This window comes from Phascolarctos cinereus, unplaced genomic scaffold (assembly GCF_003287225.1).
Source record: "Phascolarctos cinereus isolate Bilbo 61053 unplaced genomic scaffold, phaCin_HiC Scaffold_4;HRSCAF=312, whole genome shotgun sequence".
NCBI lineage: Eukaryota > Metazoa > Chordata > Mammalia > Diprotodontia > Phascolarctidae > Phascolarctos > Phascolarctos cinereus.
In genome coordinates, this window is record NW_027555847.1 from 544,617,923 (window position 1) to 544,639,420 (window position 21,498).

Sequence of the window (21,498 nt, forward strand, 5' to 3'; positions counted from 1 at the left end):
GAGGGCAGGTTTGGACATGGGTGGGGTAGGGTTGAAGAGGGCTAGAGAGGGTGAAGAGAATGAGGGCCTGGAGATAGCTTGCTCCTATGTCACCAGTGCTAGAGTAGTACAAGTATAGGGAAAGAAGTGGGCATTGTTAGCCATAGGAACAGTAGTGGAGGGATGGCAGATGAATGATAATGTTTACAATATTGAAGGAGTGTTATTACCAGGCAAAGCCCCGGGCTATCTAGCCGCAGTCACTCCAATTTGTTGCTATGCTATGACTCAATAGGGCACAAGTGTGAGATACTACCACCAGGTAAAAGATCACCACACCAGTTTTACAGATGAAGAAACAAACTCAGAAAAGTTAAGTGACTTGTCTTGGTCACATAGCTGGTAAGTGTCAGTGTTAAAACTTGGGCTCAGATTGCCAAAGTTGAAATCCAGTGTTGCTTCTCTCGTGCCATGCAGAATTCTAAACCTGTCCTTTGTGATAATCACAATGCTGAAGTGAGCTGCAAAATTTTTGTAGACATTTGTAAAGAAAAGGACTGATGGGCTAGACAAAGTAATTATTAAACACTAGTTTGCCAGTTCCTTTGCAGGGGACCCGTGTTGTTGATATAGTAGATAAGGAGTTGCTGCAATAGGTGGTTGCCCTTATGATATGATTTCAAGAATTCACTCAAGCCCCCGATACCAAATGCAGAAATCTCCAGCAGTGGCTGATAACTTGAAATTTTTTCTCCACTGTAGCTTCAAGTTTTATACCCTCTTAAGACACAAATAAAGGAACATTTTCATTTTTATTTTCATCACTTATACCTTAGTGTGAATGAATTTTATAACCCCTTATCCTAAGTGGAGCAGGGAGTGTGGAAAAGACTGTTAGTATATTGGGTACCTTGGAGATGTGGAAAGGGAGAAAGTGCATACTTTGGAACAGGATGAAGGAAAGGCTGGAAGTGCTAAATCCAGATTTGCCTTCCTTTGTAAGTTTCTGTAGGACCAGCTGTGCTGAACTTTGATCAGAAGGCTTCACTAGCTCTCTTTATGGAGAGGAGAGGATGTGGCGGCACTGAGTGTAGACCACTTTTTCAGTGTCACATTTACCCAAGGAGAGCATTGTGTTGGTAAATAGCTCTTCTTGGTGAGCCATTAGATTATGGTTTTACAAGCAGAAGATTACAATTGGAACCAAAAAAAATTTAATTCACTGATTGAATATTCTGACCTCAGAAGAAAGGGATGAGTATACTACAAAGGAGAATGACTTTCCAGGACCTAGATCTTGGATTTCTGGATCAAAGATTTAATTTTCAGAAGATTGTTATAGACCATGATTCATAGTGACAGCCATCTAACATCTCTGGAAGATAACTTGTGTTTAAAAAACTAGGACTCTTGAGTTTTGCTTCCAGGAGCCAAGATGGAGGAGTAAAAAGGTAGTCACTCTCACCCTCCCCTATCAACCTCTGAAAACCCAGAAAATATCATCCTGGAAAAAGCCCTGGAGCAGCTGAACGAGAAAAAAGACAGGGAGCAGCAGTGCAGTAGCCCAGGTAGCTTGAGGGATTAACTGGAAAGGCCCCTCTTACCTGGGGGAAGGGGAGCAGTACTGAATGGGAGGCGCCTCACCCAGGTAGCGGAAAGGCATACTTTATCACATCAGGAGGAGATTCTGGTGCCTTGGCATTCTATAGCAAACAGGTCTCCCAGTACCTCAGCAAAAATAAGGGAAGCAGCACTACAAAGGACCCCAGGCAGATAAGCAGCCTGCAGCATTCATCTGATAGGAGCTGAAGAAAGCAACCTAGAGTCACCCTAAAGTTCCAGCCTTGCTGATTCCAGCCCAACACCAGGTGAGCTGTCAGAACCCTACAGCCTCCAACTGCCAACCAGGAGGAGATCCTGAAGCCCAGGTGGTAGAGCAGGCAAATAACAACACCTGGACATCCGAGTGCCTCAGTGAGGGCGGGGAAACCGGTGGAAACCAGCTCAGGAAACCACCAGGTGCCTCGGCATTCTACTGCAAAGGAGTGTCCCAGTGCCTCAGGTGAACAAAGGGAGGCAGCACTGCAAGGGGCCCCAGGCAGATAACCACCCTGTAGCACCCATCTAAAAGGAGCTGAAGAAAGCTAAAGGAAAGGAAAAGCAGGCAACCTAGAATTGCCTGAAAGTTCCAGCCTTGCTGATTCCAGCCCACCACCAGGTAAGCTGCCAGAACCCTACAGCCACCAATTAACAACATAAGAGGCCCCAGCACACAAAGCCAGTGACCAAGACCTAGGCTCCCAACACAAGAAGCTTGGGTCAGTGCCCTCTGCTCCCCAGCAGGAGAGTTCAGTCTCTTTAAAGGCCAGGGAATAAAGAAACCATGAGTAAAAAGAAACATACTATAGATTCATATTATGAGAAGAGTGAAGATCAAGACAGAAATTCTGAAGAGGACAACATTGTCAACAGACCCACATCTGCAACATCAAAAGAGGAGATGAACTTGTCTGAAGCCCAAAAAGCCTTCTTAGAAGAGCTCAAGAAGGATTTTAAAAGTCAAATGAAAAGAGGTAGAAGAGTCCTTAAAAAATACAATTGGCCAATTGGAAAAAAGTACACTGAAGAAAAGTCCCTGAAAAACACAATTGGGCAATAAAAATTATATGTAATAAAGGACCATGGAAAGATAGACTAAAAAATAATTGGAAACAAAATAATCTAATCCTAAAAAACGATTGGGTCAAACAACAAGTCATAGAAACAATCAATAATTTCATTCAAGAGAATGACAATAATGAGACAACATACCAAAACTTATAGGATGCAGCAAATGCTTATGTAAATAAAATAGAAAAAGAAGAGACCAATGAAATTGGACATACAACTAAAAAAACTAGAAAAAGGACAAATTAAAAATCCTCAATTAAACACCAAATTACAAATATGAAAACCAAAGGAAAAATTAATAAAATTGAAATTAAGAAAACTATTGAACTAATAAATAAAACTAAGAGCTGGTTTTATGAAAAAAACAACAAAATAGATAAACCTTTGGTTAATTTAATTTAAAAAAGAAAGAAGAAAACCAAATTACTAGTATCAAGAATGAAAAGGGTGAAGCTACCACCAAGGAAGAGGAAATTAAAACAATAATTAGGAATTATTTTGCCCAACTATATGCCAACAAATTTGACAATCTTAGTGAAATGGATACATATTTACAAAAATATAAATTGCCCAGATTAACAGAAGAGGAAGTAAAATACTTAAATAACCCCATCTCAGAAAAAGAAATTGAACAAGCCATTGATGAACTCCCTAGGAAAAAATCTCCAGGGCCAGATGGATTTACATGTGAATTCTATCAAACATTTAAAGAACAATTAATTCCAATACTATATAGACTATTTGGGAAAATAGGTGAAGGAGTCTTACCAAATTCTTTTTATGATACAAATATGATACTGATACCTAAACCAGGAAGAGTCAAAAAAGAGAAAGAAAATTATAGACCAATTTCTCTAATGAATATAGATGCAAAAATTTTAAACAAAATATTAGCAAGTAGATTACAGCAACTTATCACAAGAATAATACACTATGACCAGGTAGGATTTATACCAGGAATGCAGGGTTGGTTCAATATTAGGAAAACTATCAGCATAATTGAGCATATCAACACCAAAACCAACAGAAACCACATGATCATCTCAATAGATGCAGAAAAAGCTTTTGAAAATACAACACCCATTCCTATTAAAAACACTAGAAAGCATAGGTATAAATGGAGTCTTCCTTAAAATAATAAATAGCATATCTAAAACCTTCAGCAAGCAATATGTAATGGGAACTAGAAGCATTTCCAATAAGATCAGGGGTGAAACACAGATGTCCATTATCATCACTGTTGTTCAGTATCGTACTGGAGAAGAAAAAGAAATTGAAGGTATTAGAATAGGCAAAGAAGAAACAAAGCTATCACTCTTTGCAGATGACATGATGATATACTTAGAGAATCCTAGAGAATCAAGTAAAAAACTACTTGAAATAATAAACAACTTTAGCAAAGTTGCAGGCTATAAAATAAACCCACATAAATCATCAGCATTTCTATATATTACCAACAAAGCCCAACAGCAAGAGATAGAAAGAGAAATCCATTTAAACTTACTGTAGACATTATAAAATATTTAGGAGTCTACCTCCTGAAACAAACCCAGGAACTCTATGAACACAATTACAAAACACTTTTCACACAAATAAAATCAGATCTAAATAATTGGAAAAACATCAGTTGCTCATGGGTAGGCCGAGCTAATATAATAAAAATGACAATCCTACCTAAGCTAATTTACTTATTCAGTGCCATACCATACCCAAACTACCAAAAATTATTTTATAGAGTTAGAAAAAAATAACAAGATTCATTTGGAAACAAAAGGTCCAGAATATCAAAGGAACTAATGAAAAGAAATGCAGGGGAAGGTGGCCTAGCAATTCCAGATCTTAAATTGTATTATAAAGCAGCAATCATCAAAACTGCTTGGTACTGGCTAAGAAATAGAGGTGGATCAGTGGAATAGGTTAAATATGCAAGACACAGTAGTCAATGACTATAGTAATCTATTATTTGATAAACCCAAAGACCCCAGCTTCTGGGATAAGAACCCACTCTTTGAAAAAAACTGCGGAAAACTGGAAAAGAGTATGGCAGAAACTAGGCATAGACCCAAATCTCACCATATACCAAAATAAAGTCAAAATGGGTTCATGATTTAGATATAAAGGCTGATACATAAGCAACTGGGAACAAGGAATAGTTTACCTATCAGATCTATGGAGAACAGAAGAATTCATGACCAAACAGGAGATAGAGAACATTATGAAAATATAATTTTGATTACATTAAATTGAAAAGTTTTTGCACAAAAAAGCCAATGCAACTAAGATTAGAAGGAAGGTAGAAAATTGGGAAAGAATTTTTACAACCAGTCTCTCTGATAAGGCCTCATTTCTAAAATATATAGAGAATTAAGACAAATTTATAAGAATACAAGCCATTCCCCAATTGATAAATGGTCAAAGGATATGAACAGACAGTTCTCAGATGAAGAAATTAAAGCCATCTATAGTCATATGAAAAAATGCTCTAAATCATTATTGATTAGAGAAATGCAAATCAAAACAATTCTGAGGTACCACATCACACCTATCAGATTGGCCAACATGACAAAACAGGAAAATGATAAATGTTGGAGATGTGGGAAAGTTGGAACACTAATGCATTGTTGGTGGAGTTGTGAAATGATTCCACCATTTTGAAGAACAATTTGGAACTATGCCCAAAGGGCTATAAAAATGTGCATACCCTTTGACCCAGCAAGCACTTCTAGGGCTATATCCCAAAGAGATCATACAAATGGGAAAAGGACCCACATGTACAAAAATATTCATAGCAGCTCTTTTTGTGTGAGCAAAGAATTGGAAATTGAGAGGATGCCCATCAATTGGGGAATGGCTGAGCAAGTTGTGGTGTATGAATGTAATGGAATACTATTGTGCTGTAAAAAATGATGAACAGGCTGACTTCAGAAAAACCTGGAAAGACTTGTATGGTCTGATGCTGAGTGAAATGAGCAGAACCAATAGAACATTGTACACACTAATATCCACGTTGTGTGGTGACTAATATTGATAAACTTAACCCTTCTCAGCATTACGAGGATCTAAGACATCTCCAAAGGCCTCATGATGGAAAATGCTATCCACATCCAAAGAAGGAACTATGAAAGTTGAATTGCTATTTCTTTTCTCTTCTGTTGAATTTTTTTCCTCTTTCTGATGGTTCCTCCTATTGGTTTTAATTTTTACTTACAACACCACTAATGTGAAAATATGTTTAATAGGAATGTAAATGTATGATCTTTATCAGATTGTGCACCATCTTGGGGAGGGTGGTGGGGAAGAAGGGGGAGAAAGGTTTTAAACTCAAAAGCATATGGAAGTGATTATTGATAAATCAAAATAATAAAATTTAAAAAAAAAACACAATTGGCCAACTGGAAAAAAAGTACACTGAAGAAAACAAATCCCTTAAAAATACAGTTGCCCAGTTGGAGAAGGAAGTACGAAAACTAACAGAAGAAAACAATCTGTTTAAAACTAGAATTGGACAAATGGAAACTAATGACTCTATGAGAGAGCAAGAATCAAACAGAAACAAAAAAATGAAAAAATAGATGAAAACGTAAAATACCTCATGGGTAAAACAACTGACCTGGAAAATCGGTCCAAGAGAAGCAATTTAAAAATTATTGGACTACCTGAAAATCATGATTAAAAAAAAGAGCCTGGACAGTATATTTCAGGAAGTCATAAAGGAAAACTGCCCTGAGGTCCTAGAACCAGAAGGTAAAATAACCATAATCCACTGCTCACCGCCTGAAAGAGATCCCAAATTGAAAACACCAAGGAATATAATAGCAAAATTCTAAAATTACCAGATGAAAGAGAAGGTGCTACAAGCAGCCACAAAGAAACAATTTAAGTATCATGGAACCACAGTCAGGATTATACAGGAGCTTGCAGCTTCTACATTAAAATTCCTTAAGGCAAAGGAGCTTGGATTACAACCAAGGATCAACTACCCAGCGAAAATGAGCATGATCTTTCAAGAGAGGAGATGTATATTCAGTGAAATAGGGGACTTCTAAACCTTCCTGATAAAAAGACCAGAGCTCAGCAGAAAATTTGATCTTCAAGTACAAGATTCAAGGAGGACACAAAAAGGTAAATGGGACAGAAAGATACAAAATGTTTGTTAGGGGTCTGTAAGAATGTAGAGGGCCACAGACAGTTCACTAAGCCTCATTGATAAGCTGTGAGCTCCTCTCAGGTGTTGGCTTGTGGGCTCCATTGTCTGGTTTGGCTCTCCAACCTGAAATTCCCTAACTTCCTTAGTAACAGTGTACTCAGACACTTGTGCTTTGTTGATTCTCCTCAGCTAAACAATGTTGCTAGCTCAAGCACAGCTAGCTCTAGCACAGACACGTATCAAGTATTGCTAGCTCATGTATCAAGTATTGAGACATTCCGGGAACAAGAAGTACATGGTGTTTTCATGGGAACAGCACAGGAGAAGGACACAGCCAGGATAATGTTGGAAAGAGATGTGCTTGTTGATACTTTGATTGGCATTCGCATGAGAAAAATTCTCGGTGTTGCCTATTGGTAAAGATATGTAAACTTTGTTGTTTTGTCCGCTGTTACATTGGGTTATGTTCCCATGAGTCAAAGATGTAAAACGCTGTGCTGTGCCTTGAATAAACGGAGTTGCTTCCATCTTGCCTCCCGCCTCATCCCTTTGCGTTCAAGATAGTAGATCAAGCTGGACTTGAGTCTTCGGCAAGAGAGCAGAGAGAGCTAGTCGGGGGACAGTGGTTAATAAGGGCAGGCTGTTTATATCCCTACAAGGGAAGATGACACTTGGAACTCTTGAGAACTGTATTGTTATTACACCACGTTAAAGGAGTATACATAAAGGGGGTGGATATTAGTTGACTTTGATGTAATGATAAAAAAAGAATCTAATCAAGTGGGTTAAATGGATCCAAGTAAGTGGATTAGTCTGATCCAAGAAAATATACTGAGAAAGGAGGAGGTAGACAAGGGTCAATTACATTACAGGAAAAGACACAAAATCCTATTACAGCAGAGGGAAAGAAGGGAGGGGTTGAGCATTGTTTGAACCTTACTCTCATCAGATTTGGCTCAAGAAAGGAATAACATAATCAGGTATAGAAATCTAACTTGCCCTGGGACTGGGACTGATAACCAGAAACAATCAAGTTTTCATTCCCTTCCTACATAATATTGGGGCAACATAATGTAATGGGGTGAAAAACAGATCAGGAATTAAATCTGGTCTCCAGTTCAGATCAGACTCTAAGTATATTACTTTGGGTAATCTTTCTGCGTCTCTCAGTTTCCTTATCTGCAAATGGGGATATTGATAACCTGCCCATTCTTCCTCACAGAGTTCTTACAAGGCGGCAGTGTGATATCAGGTCATAGATTTAGAGCTGGAAGAGACATTAGAGTTCATCTAGTTCTTTCTCATTTAATAGGTGAGGAAACCAAGGCCCAGAGATGGTACAAGTGACTTGTCTAGGGTCACTTACATGGTGAGGAGCAGAGCCAAGGTTTAAACTCAGCTCTTCAAATTCTAAATCCAGGTTTTTCTCCTGTCATACACTGCAGATGAATTCCTTCTTTCAGCAAGAAAATATTAAGTGTCTGCTACATGCAAAGCACTATTCCAGGCACTAGAGATAAAAAGACAAAATGAAATGGTGTTCATTTTGTTTGTTTTCTGACAGTACTGTTGCTACCTCAGTGATAAGAGGCTGCCCCAAACCTCTTTTATTACTATCAGGAAACATCATATGGGCAAATTACATCAAAATGATGAGGCACAGTGGCCATGAAGTAATAGGAAAAGTTTTTGGCATTTAAGGATTACTTTTGTGTTTTTGTAAGGAACTTTTAAAAGTGTTAGTTGGAGTCTGTCTCAAAACTCTTAAGCAAGAATAACCTTTCATTCACTAAGATGTAAAAATTTGGAGATTCTACCCAAAGCAATATGGGAAGTTTTGGCTAAAATGAGTTTGAAATTCAACAGCTCCTCCTAACTCTGCCTCATTGCTATGCTGTTAGCATATAATATCAGTGAGCAATTATTAACTACTTAGGTATTGAAAAAGAGGCAATAGTGAAACAAAAAGCACTCTTGTTTCTGCCTGTACCAAGGATTTGGGTTGTGCTGATCAGCCTGTTCTTTTTTTTTTTTTAATGGACACTGTGTAATTGTGCCAGCAGGTTAAGTACTAAATTACCCGAGCAGCTAGCATATATTTGGAGGGTCGGTCACAAGTTTCTGATGAAGTAGCTGATTCATCTCCAGCTGGAGTCACTGAGTCAATAAGTTCCATGCTAACACTTAATATCAGTTAAGCATGTGGGAATACCACTAAGCCATATTCTATTTTAATTGGGTTGGATCTGTTTTGGGACGTAAGGCTTCCATTTTCATTTAATATGACCAGTAACTGAGAATCATTGTTCAGTATCTTCGAATCTGGTCCTGAATTTTTCAAACTGCATGGCCAACCCAGCCACCCTACTTTTATTTGCCTGTCGATGTTGCTTCTGTAGTACATTTCCTTTCTAGCATCTGACCATTCTGAAATATGTATCTTACTGAAACTCAGTGAAATGTTTTGAATCTACACTGTTTCATTTTTCTGAGCTCTTTTTTTTCCTGAGAGCAATTTAAATTCCTTTCCATCTTTTCTACTGCCATAAATATTGAATAGCTGTGAGTTGGACATGGTTTTAGTCAATCATTCAATAAATATTTGGGCTGCCTATGATGTGCAGAAGACTGCATGAAATATATCGCATAGTCCCTGTCCTTATTTTGCTTACAATTTAGTTGGGGAGTTGAGTGCATTAAATACATAAAAAGATAAATGATAATACAATGTAACAACATGAAGAATTCACAAAGTAGCAAATAATTAAGTACCAACTGAGTGGCACAGACAGTATATATGTCATGAGTTCTAAAGACATGTTTCGATTGTAATCTTTTGTACCTGTTTAATTCTGCAATTTTTAGTGGCATTGATCATTTCAATATTAAGAATTATTTAAGGGACAAAAACTATGAAAATAATGTATCTGAAGTATTTCTTTTGCCTCTCTTGTTCTTTTAAAAATTATATCAAGGAAGCCAAGTAATAAATGTAGAATGACACAGCAAATTACTGATATGACAAAGATTAAATCACTGAGCCCTAACTTCCCTCCAGACTTCTAGTCCCACATCTCTAGCTGTCTGTTGGACAGCTTGCACTGGTTGTCCTATCAGTATATTAAACTGAGCATTTCCAAACCTGAACTCATTATCTTTTCCCCCAAGCTCCTCTTTTACTGTCAAAGGTACCACCATTTGCCTAGTCACCCAGGCCTGCAACCTAGATATCATCCTTGATTTCTCACTCCTGCTCATCCTTCACATACAATCTCTTGCCTAGTCCTGTCAATTCTACTTTCATAACATCTCTCAAACATGCTCCCTTCTCTGTTGACACTATCACAACCCCCACAAAGCCTCATCACTTCAAATCTGGACTATTAGAATAGCCTGCAGGTTGATTTCCCAGCTTCAAGTCTCTCTCCACTCAGTCCATCTTCCATTCAGCTCCAAAGTCATCTTTGTCACTCCTGTCACCACGTCACCCCTCTAGTAGATCCCTATTGCTTCCCAAGTCAGATATAAATCCTCCAGCTTTTAAAGTCCTTCATAACCTGAACACTTTTATCTTTCCAGGCTTCTTATGTTTTATTTCTCTCTTTGTATTCTATGATCCAGTGACACTGACCATCTTTCTCTTCCTCACACAAGACACTCTATCTCATGATTGCATTTTCTCTGGCTTTCCCCCATGCCTGGAATACTCTCTGTCGTCATCTTTGCTTCACATGGCTTCTCTGGCTTCCTTCAAGTCACAGCTAAAATCTCACGTTTAGCAAGAAACCTTTCCCAGTTTTAAGTGCTAGAACTCTCATTCTGAGATTATCTCTCCTTCAGTTTGTATAGATCTTGTTTATACATGTTTTCTCCCCTATTAGATTATGAGTTCCTTGAAGGCAGAGATTGTTTTTGTCTTTCTTTGTCTTTTTTTTTCCCCCAGCATTTAGCAAAGTGCCCAACTGGCATATAGTAAGCACTTATTAAGTGTTTCTTGGCTCCACTTCAGCCATATGGTCTTTCAAAAAAAAAAAAAGAATTTGAGGGCAGCTAGGTGGCACAGTGGATAGAGTGCTAGCCCTGCAATCAGGAGGACCTGAGTTCAAATCTGGCCTCAGATATTTGACATTTACTAGCTGTGTGACTGGGCAAGTCACTTAACCCCGATTGCCTTACCAAAAATTAAATAAAATAAGAGAGAAAGTATCACATAATAAAGCAAAGGGCTCTATGTGGAAGTGCCATTGTGGACGGAGAGAAGACATCACTTCTAATTCCAGCTCTACTGATGACTTAGGGCAAGCCAGTCAACTCCATGGGCTTCAGTGTCTTCATATAAATTATAAAATAACAGGATTTTACTAGCCGATCTCAAATGTCCCTTTCAGCTCTATGATTCTGTGAATCTATTTCTTATATGTAGATAGTTGAGTTTTTTGTCTGAGAATTTTTATAGTACATACATTACCAGTCTGATGTTCTTTTGACTGAGTAAAGAGTCAATCTTGAATATAATATAAACTTTTTTTTTAATTCTTCACAGGAGATGATGCATTTTAGTACTTTATAAAGCAGCGTAGGTGTAACTTCTCTGAAGCCCAAACTCAGCTTTAAATTACTAAAGTCTGCCCATGATGATGAATATAGTCACTTTTAGTTTTTTAGGTGCTACTTCTTATCAAAAGAAATTTGCAGACTCATCCCTCTCGTGACCATACAGAAGATTTTATTCATCCAGGATGATTTGTGTCCTCCCATGAGAAGCCACAGGAGTCTGAGGTTTGGGGACTGGAATCAGCCAAACAATTCATAGTGAGCGGAAGCATCCGATATGTTTCTAAAATACCTCGGGCTTGTGGTTATGAATGCAAGGACTGATTCATAATTTAAGGGTCTAGCTTTTGAAAGAAACCTTGGAGTTAAATTATCAGATATCTGCTGAGTTGTTTTATGTCAAGCCTTGAAATATCCTTGTAAAATATTTGGTATTAAACTTACAGGCCAAAACTAATGTTTTCCTCGAAAGTGTGATGGTTCCAGGATTGTCCTGTCTCTGAACTATCACTTCTGGTTTTGTCGTTAGTTCTCTCCATCCTTCTCAAATGACCATGTATATACATGGAACCATTTAAAATATTATATCTCACTTTCCCCTTTAGGATGTAAACTTAAGGCAGTCAGGTGGTCCAATGGATAGAGCACTGGGCCTGGAGCTAGGAAGATTTGAATTCAGTTATTACCTCAGACACTTACTGGCTGTGTGACCTTGAGCAAGTCACTTAATCCTTTTTGCCTCAGTTTCCTCTGTAAAGTGGGATAATAATAGCACCTACCTCCCAGGATGGTTGTGAACATCAAATGAGATCTATGTAAAGCACTTTGCACAGTACCTGGCACATAGAAGATGTTTATGTAAATGCCAGCTATCATTATTTTTTTCATTTTTTTTTATTTTAATGAAACTGGATCCCTGCTACAAAAACCTCCACATGTTCCTGTGCCCTCCCCCCTGATCAGACTCCCCCAGAAGCCAAAGCATACTGGATGTGGACAGGCCGAGAGTCCCAAATCATTTCTGTTTAAAAGAAAGGGAAGTTCTTGGTCCCCAGACCCTTTCTGTGGTGCCTCCACAGCAATGGCTCATCACAGCAACCCCATCCATCTTCACCGAGGACACTGGCTCTTGGGTGTAGATCCCCTGTGGTGTCCAGAGGTGGTGGCACAGGGCCAGGTGACCCAAGCCCTGTCGACACTGGCTGAGGCCACTATTCAGACCCGAGTGAAATGATGTGTGTCCCTTCCCAAATTCCTCCCCTCTCACTCTGTCTTTCTTCCTCTTCCCACTCTCACCCCTAATAATATTAAACTCTTTGAGGACAGAGGCTATTTGCCCTTTTTGTCTTTGTGTCCCCAGCACTTAGTGCCTCTTTGCACATAAAAAATACTTAATAAATACTTATTAGATTGATTTGGATTGTTTAAAGTCACATAGATTTTTGGGGGTGGGGTGGGGGGTTAGGCAATGGGGTTAAGTGACTTGCCCAGGGTCACACAGCTAGTAAGTGTTATGTGTCTGAGGCCAGATTTGAACTCAGGTCCTCCTGAATCCAGGGCCAGTGCTCTATCCACTGTGCCACCTAGCTGCCCCAAGGTCATATAGATTTTTAAAAATAATATCTATAAGGAAGACCTTGTTCTATATAAGTTCTACAATAGTCTCTTCCTGGATAACAGTCCTAAGTACTGCATTCATTTATACTCCAGTTACATCTTTTACAGATCTTGGATTTTTGTAAGTGATGTTTACATTACCTGACCCAGACTTCTGTAATAGGCATAAAGATGTTTGGCACAATAAGTTCAACTATCAAATTGAATAGTATCTGGTTCCCAATTCTTGACAAGCCCAAGTTGTATTCTCATATCTGAGAGCCAAATTTTAACTGTAAAAGTTCAATTCTTCCCTTTAGGATGAAAAAATTAGAGCTCTGGAAGTCAGCAACGTGATCTCAAGCAGTATTAGTCTCGAATAAAAAAGGAGAGGCTTGCCACCTGAAAGCCATTCCAGACAAATCTCTCATTAAGCATCCTATTTTTCCCTATGTTGCATTCTAGTGGGTTTTTTTTTTTTCAATCTCTTAAAATTTTCTGATGTATTAATTCTTTAAACAGGTATGGAGCTTTTTTTGGTTGAGATACCTGATTTATTCATTTGAAATTAATTTGCTATTTGATGCTTCACTCCTCTGTAATTTTTAAATACATTTCCCTTACCTGTTAATCCTTCTTATCATAGAATTATATGATTTTAAATGGGAAGGGATCTTAGGTATATCATTTAGTCCAAAATACATATTTCCTTGAGAAGTACTGATCCAGCCTATGCTTAATAACTTTCAATTATGGGGACCTCACTATCTCATAAGATAAGTTATTTCATTTTTTGGACAGCCATAGTTGTAAGCAAGTGCTTGTTACCTTTAAATTCTACCCATTGGTCTAGTTCTTCCTTTGGAAACAACACAAAATATATTTAAATTACTCTTCCTAATGATAGTACTTAAAATATTTACAGACTGCTATCAGATCTCACTCAGGTCTTATCTTTTTACATCGTTCTTAATTCTATCAGTGGATTTTCATATGATTTGACTTGAAGTTTCTTCAACATCCTGGTCACCCTCCTAGATGTGCCCCAGTTTGTTAGTGACCCTCTTAAAACGTGGTATAGAGAGATGAACATTAACATAGAACAAAAACATTAGAATACTACTGAAGTTTTTCTGATCTAGGACAGCATACAGTCACTATTCCTTTGTTTTATTAATTCAGTCTAAGATTATGTTAGCACTTGACATGGCAACCTTATCACATTGTTGACTCATGTTCAGTTCTCTGTCAACTAAAATTCCTAAATATATTTTCATGAACTGCTGTTAAGCCAGGCTTCTTCTATTACATCATTATATAGTTGTTTTTTTTAATGTAAACATAATGGTTTACATAGTGTCCATTCCCATCAAATTTTAATTAAGGGGAAGAGGACATTATTGATGCTTTTTTATCCTTATTCTGTCATCTAATGTATTAACTGTCCCTTGAAAATGCCACTCACATACTCCCCAAAAGTGTCTCAGGTACTCTCTATGATATACTCCAGACCACACTTTGAGAACCATTGCCTTAGCATGTATGCCACTAGATGACCAGGAAAGCCCTCCTAGAAAAGAGCAGTACTTGAGCTCAATCTTGAAGGAAACCAAGGATTCCAGGAGCTAAACGGGAGAAGGGAGAACATTCCAGGAATGGAGTACAGCAGTGCAAAGGCACAGAGACCTCATAGGTGAGGAAAAGCAAAAAATCCAAACTGGCAAAACCGTAGAGTGTGTGGAAGAATGTGGCGTGTAAGAAGAATGGAAAAGAAGGAAGTGTCAGTTCTAAATACCAAATAGAAGAATTTTTTTTTACCTTAACAGTAATAGGGAACCATGGGAACTTACTGAGCTGGAGGGTAACAAGTAATAGGCGAGTGGCTCTTTCTTTCTATTAGGCAATAACATTGTACCATCTGGACATAAGTTTAAAAAGGCTTTTGTTGTCCTTAGCAAACTTTACAACCTTATGCCATAAGCCAATCAGCCTCACCAATAAGTGCTGCTTTTAAGTTTTTTATTTTGCTCCTCTCCACTCTCCCCAAAAAAGCAGCATTACTGCAGATAAGGTTACCTAAGTACAGAGAAGTAGAGCAAACATAGGCACAGTGAAAAGAAATGGAGTCCAGCTTTAGACATTATTTTTATGGTTCCCTTGGTCTGTATACTTCCATCCATCCTATCCTACCTCTTTCCTATATCCAGCGCATTTTTAACTTACTTATACTAAGTTGTGGATGGATCTGTTATTCCCTTTCTAAGACCAGACTGGACCCACCCTCTCTAAACTATTCCTAATGGGTATAACTATTACCCACTCTTCTTGTCCTCCCCCCTTCCCCCAGCCAAAATGTATGGATCCTCTATGTCTTTCAGAAATAGGCATTCAGGTCTTGTTCTGTGGGGTAGAAGCAGAAGTCCTGGGCTTGGAATCAGAAGACCTGGGTTTGAGCTTTAGCTTTGCAATTAATTTACGGAGTGTGACCTTGCATAAGTTCTCTGAGTCTCAGTTTTCCTGTCTGTTAAAGGGATACTTTTGGACTAGATGATCTCCAAGGCCCCTTCTAGCTAGAATATTATGTGTTTCTGTGTTTAACTAAGTCACAGTAAGGTCACTTAACCTGCTAGCATCACAAACACAATTTCCCTGTCTCCTCAGGGAAGGCTGTTCTTCATCCTGGCCTTCCCCATTACCCACCCAATCTTATTTACATTACACCAGCAAGATTCCCCTTCCACTCTCTCTACCTAAAAACATTGAGTTATATAGAAGAGATTTAAGAAAGTCAGTACTACTGCATCATGATTATCTTAAGTTACTGCTGTTGCATTGGAAATCCAGATACCCAACTTTGGCCAATTTGTAAGAGCAGACTGTGAGTGGAGAGTTAAGTGCATACCTCCTAACCCACAGAAGCTCCAGAGGACTATGATCTGTGTCTGTGACATTGCTCTCTACCAGTTCTCTCTGACTGTACCTTCTCTTTCTCTTTCATGGATATGGCATGATGTAGTTAGAATGAACTTTGGATTTGGAGTTAGAGGACCTGGATAGAAATATGCTTGTCTTACATAAAATAAGGAGGTTGAACTAGATAACTTCTAAGTTCCTTTCTACCACTAAGTCTCTGAAACTGTGATTTCACCACCCCACCACACACCCGTGCCAGAAGGTACACTAGTGAGGAGAAAAGGGGAAACAAATGAGAGAGTTCTACTGTTCTCTGCCCTAGTCAGTCCAGATCTGGAGAACTGTGTTCAGTTTTGGGTCTGAATTTTAGGAGGAACATTAGTAAACAAGTCCAAAGGAAGAGGGTGAAGGGACTGGAGATTATGCCATACAGTGGTCACCTGAATGAGACTAGGAATATTTAGCCAAGAGGTGATGTGATATCTGTCTGCAGTTTTCTAGAGGGGCTATCTTATTAAAGAGAGCTTAGACTTTTTCTGCATGACCCCACAGGATAAATTATGAACAGTGGGGTAAAGATGCAGACTGGTAAATTTCAAGCCCAATATAAAATCTTTCTAATCAGAGCCATCCCCTGCAAAAAAAAAAAAAAAGGAATGAGAATAAGGAAAAAATAACCTTCCTACCAGCAGCTGTTGACCACATCTTCTAATATTGTTAAGACAGGCCATGGAGTATCACAGGTATTATCCATATTGAACCATCCATCTCTTGGGTAGTTGAGGATCACCAGACTACTCTACCACTCTTACCAGATCTCTCTCTGTCTTTTTTTTTTTTAGGCAGTTGGGGTTAAGTGACTCGCCCAGGGTCACGCAACTAGTAAGTGTCAAGTGTTTGGTGTGAGGCCGGATTTGAACTCCAGTCCTCCTGACTTCAGGGCCGGTGCTCTATCCACTGTGCCACCTAGCTGCCCCTAGATTTCTTTCTTTTGAAGAAGTGATGCCCTTCCATTTTCCAATTATGGGTCCTAGCACATCTTTCATACCATAACTCTACCTCCTTTAAGTCATACTTCCTCTAAGAAGCTTCTCCTCAGTAAAACCCAGTAAGACTTGTAATAAGGAAAAACTTCCTAACAATTAGAGCTATCCGAAAGGGCAATGGTTCGCCTGTGGAACTGTTTGGTTCCTCACCATTGGAGGTCTTCAGGCCTAGGTTGGATGATCACAAATCAGAGATACCGTAGAGAATATTCTTGTTCAGATATGGGCTGGACTAGATAACTTTTGCTGTTCCCTTCAAACATCTTAGAAGAACAGTTTGGCTTAAGCTTGGCAAATGAGGTTGGCTGGCCTGTGGTGACATTTGGCAAGGGTCACTTAGATATCTATGTTGTCCCTCAGCTGGAAGGCCAGTCCTCTGGGTTGTTTCTTATTCTGCTCCTGTCGGCTAATGGACAGAGGTCACAGTAAAAAGGCAGGTCATGGAAGACAGTAGTGACCAAGAGGTGGGCTCCTTGGACACAGAGTAGGCTAATGCTGAAGAGTCTCCTACCTGGAAGTACAGTACTGTGTTCACTAAGCATTTGTTGCCTGTCATAGCACTTTACTCTGTTGGTGTCATAAATGATGTCTGTGAACCAGCTAATCTAGTAACTTATAAATGCAATAATATTTACATTCTCAAGCTAATCATTTGTTTACCTAACTGATGTCTGTTCCCCTCATTGAGGCTCTTAGGCATTCAAAAGGTTGTTTTGAATGAAATATATGCTTGAAGAATATGATGATATGCCACATACAGTTTTGATCTGCCAAACTCAACAAGTATCTGATATAGTTACTAATGAACAAAATAGCATATATATATCCATATAGCTTTCTGTAGTTAGAAATATTTCACATAATAGATCCATTGCAGCAAAGTTTACTATAATCTTACTAACTTTGGTCATAAAACAGAAAATGCATTCTTTTAAGGAAAAAAAAATCTCTCAGTAGTGTTGTTAGATGTGCATAGAAATCTAGCATAGCCAAAAACTAAACTCAGTAGTGTCCACAACAGAGAACAATTAGAAAATTTGTTAATTAGGGGCCTGTTTTCGTGTCAATTTGATAGTAAAAATTTAATTATCTCTTCATTAAAATCATTAATACCTGCCAATAAATGACGATGTGCTTAAGTTTCAAAAGTATATTTGAATTTCGTATCTTTACTTACAGCAGAGACCCGGGCTGTCAGTATTTTCACATATTGACACTTATAATCAGAGTATGGGATGTAAAGTAAATTAATGTGATTATCTTTCAAAATCAAATTATAAACAGAATTGCACTTCATGGAAATAGCTGACATTCAGCTTTCCACACAAGTATATATATGTAAAATGCTATGGTGCATTTCTCTATTTCCAAAAGAAGTTGAAAATTTTAAGTGAAGGAGAGGATTAAGATAGTCGCCACCCCTCTGCTAGGTGTTGCAGTGAGTAGAGCATTGGGCCTGGAATCAGGAAGACCTGAGTTAAAATATAGCCTCAGACACATGTTTAGCTGTGTGACATCAGGCAAGTCACTTAACCTCTGTTTGCCTCAGTTTCCTCAACTGTAGTACGAATAATAGCACCTATTTCCCAGAATTGTTGTTGTCCCTATTTGCATTACGTTCTAATGGAAGAGCCAACAAGTGCATCTATATATTTATACAAGATAAATATAAAAATAATAAATAAAAGTATATACAAATTTAAGTACCAGGTAGTTTTGGAGGGTAGGCACTAGAAGTTGGGGGATCAGGAAAAGCTTCATGTGGAAGATAATGCTTGAGCTGTGTCTTTAAGGAAGAAAGGCAGAGATGAAAAGGAAGTGCATCCCAGGCATGGGGGATGGCCAATACAAAGACTTGGAGACAGAAGATAGGAGTGTCATTTGTTGGGCTACAATGTAATGGGGGGGAGGGGCTCTGAAAGCTAAATAAGGAATTTTATTCTTTGTCCTAGAAGTATTAGAGAGTTTACTGAGTTGGGGGGTGACATAGTCAGATCTGTGCTCAAGTAAAATCACTTTTGCAGCAGTGCATAGGATGGACTGAAGTGGGCGAAGACTTGAGGCAGGGAGACCAATTGGGAAGCCTTTGCAGTAATCTTAACAAAGAGGTGATGAGGGCCTGAACTAAGCTAATAGCTTTGTGAGCAGAGAGAAGTCAGATGTGAGAGATGTCATGTAGGTAAAAACAAGATTGGCAAGATTGGATATGTGGGGTGAGGGTGAGTAAAGAGTCAAGAATAATGCCAAGGGTTACAAACCTGGGAGACAAGAAAAATAACGATACGTTTGACAGAAATGGTGAAGATTAAAAGAGGGGTAGGTTTGAGGAAAAAGACAATGAGTTTAATTTTGTACATACTGAGTTTCAGAGCTGTCCAGGTCATTCAGTTTGAATTGACCAACAGGGAATTGATGATTTGTGACTAATGCTCAGGAGACAGACTAAGGCTGGATATATGGACTAAAACTGTGACTTATCTGTATAGAGATGATAATTAAAACCATAAAACCTGATAGGGTTACCGAGACAAAGTGTAGAAAGGGAAAGTAAGGGCCCCAGGACAGAGTCTTGGGGAACTCAATACCCATAGTTAGAGGGCATGATATGAATGTTATCTATATTATGTTAGCATATTATAGAGATGCAATCTATATTATATATCAATATGTGTACATACGTATAGAGTCTGTGTGTGTGTGTCTTTGTGTGTCTCTGATTAGCTTAATTGAAGAGATGGAAGCCTATGTAGTTTTTATTATAAAAATACTAGTACAGTCATGCACCACTTTTAAAAAGTCTATTATGTGAAAATCTGTATTTACAAAGGAAAACTCACATTATAAAAGAACTAATCACCTGACGGAAAGATTCACCATAGAATGTTCCCCTAGTACATTTAAATGTTTATTTATGTATCACTTGCTGTTTAATCATATGAGGAACAAATAATTTTTAAATTAAAGCATTCAAAGTCACTGCTGATTCATCCAGGGGGACCATCAAGCAGCTTTGAAAGTATAATATATTTATATAATAATTATAATATAAATATAATATATACAAATATATCAAGTCCTTTGGTCCCTGAGAAAGGCTTTCTTTTTTACTTGTTCACTACATAACCAGTTATAAAGTTTATGTATGTTGATTTTTTTTTTTGCTTCTGAACCTACACATGTTACATAGATATGTCCTTTATGTATAACTACTTTGAATCAACCAGATTTTTCTACTATACTTAACTAACCTAGCCTATCTTATTATTTTTTCCAGGGACGATCCTTATCATTTAAGACCTTCCTCATCTGGGTTTTAATCAGTATTTACCAAGGTAGGTGAGGTCCCTAATTTTATTAAATTTTTTTTTGCCTTCTATTAACAATATTTTTTCAGCTCTATGTTAAATTCCCAAAGCTTAAAATTTCATCAACTGTTCTGTATTGCTTTCTGTTTATCTCATAAATCGATATCCCAACAGTATGCCAAGCCTCTTCATACTGCAGTGTGGATTGGTATTTTTATTGATGCATGTTGTCTAAAAAACATGTCGTCTTAAATACTAATACAGAAAAAAGTTTTACAAGTGCTTATCATATTGTCTGTCCTTCATAGTAGATTTCTGTCACAGAGCGATACCTGGATTGGTTAAAAAAATCTAAATTACATAATTACTTAGAAGTCATTAACTGTACTAGAAATAAATAAGATATTGCTGAAAATGTAATTAACAGGTGAATCAGATAGATTACATTGAAATGTTTAATTGTTTACACTAATTACTGAGGGGTTACGGTTTTTTGCCCCTGGATATTAAAAGTTTTTATTTCCTTTTCATTCTTAAAAAGCTTTCGTTTTCCATACTTCTTGAGTTGGTTACTTGTGCAGCTTACCCAATTCAAATTCCAGAGTAAAACATATTATAACTATATCATATTTACCTTGGCTTTTAAAAGTTCTTGCACTTATTTCCTGTATTTTTCAAGTTCTATTACAAAAAATCAATAAGAAGATTATCTGATCAAAGGTTTCCACTATTTTTCATAGTTTCTATAGTCATTTTCATTTCATAATTAAGATAGCTTTCCAAGTCCAGTTGACAAAGTGGTAATTGCTAGCCATATCTAACCTGTTTTTCAGGTGGTATTCTAATGTATGGAGCCCTGGTGCTTTTTGAATCTGAATTTGTCCATGTTGTTGCCATTTCCTTCACTGCCCTAATCCTGACTGAGCTGTTGATGGTTGCCCTCACCATAAGAACATGGCATTGGTTAATGGTGGTGGCTGAATTCCTCAGCCTTGGCTGCTATGTGGCCTCTCTTGCTTTTCTAAATGAATATTTTGGTGAGTTGCCTACGAAATGAGTATGTCTTTTCTTTGGGGGGGAGATTAAATTTTATTTATCATTACCTTTTAACATGAAGTGTGAATTATATGTCAGCATATGAAATCAATCAAAAAGTTTCAGAACATGGACATATATCATACAGCCTATTTGGGGGGGGAAATATGATTCACTCCATAGTATATTTATGAAATTAAGAAGATTTTTATAAAGTGACTGTAAATAGAATGTCTGAAAATTAATACTGCTT

The 21,498-nt window shown here is 37.9% G+C and overlaps 1 protein-coding gene across 7 annotated transcripts in view; it reads left to right on the forward strand.

Annotated features, from left to right (window-relative positions):
- Nucleotides 1-21,498, forward strand: part of ATP9B (ATPase phospholipid transporting 9B) — a 460,772-nt gene that overhangs the window by 430,538 nt on the left and 8,736 nt on the right. For all 7 annotated transcript variants that reach the window (XM_020986912.2, XM_020986914.2, XM_020986916.2 and 4 more), the window contains 2 exons: nt 20,180-20,237; nt 21,044-21,247. In XM_020986912.2, coding sequence (XP_020842571.1) covers nt 20,180-20,237; nt 21,044-21,247 — 262 coding nt within the window. The remainder of the gene's footprint in view (nt 1-20,179; nt 20,238-21,043; nt 21,248-21,498) is intronic.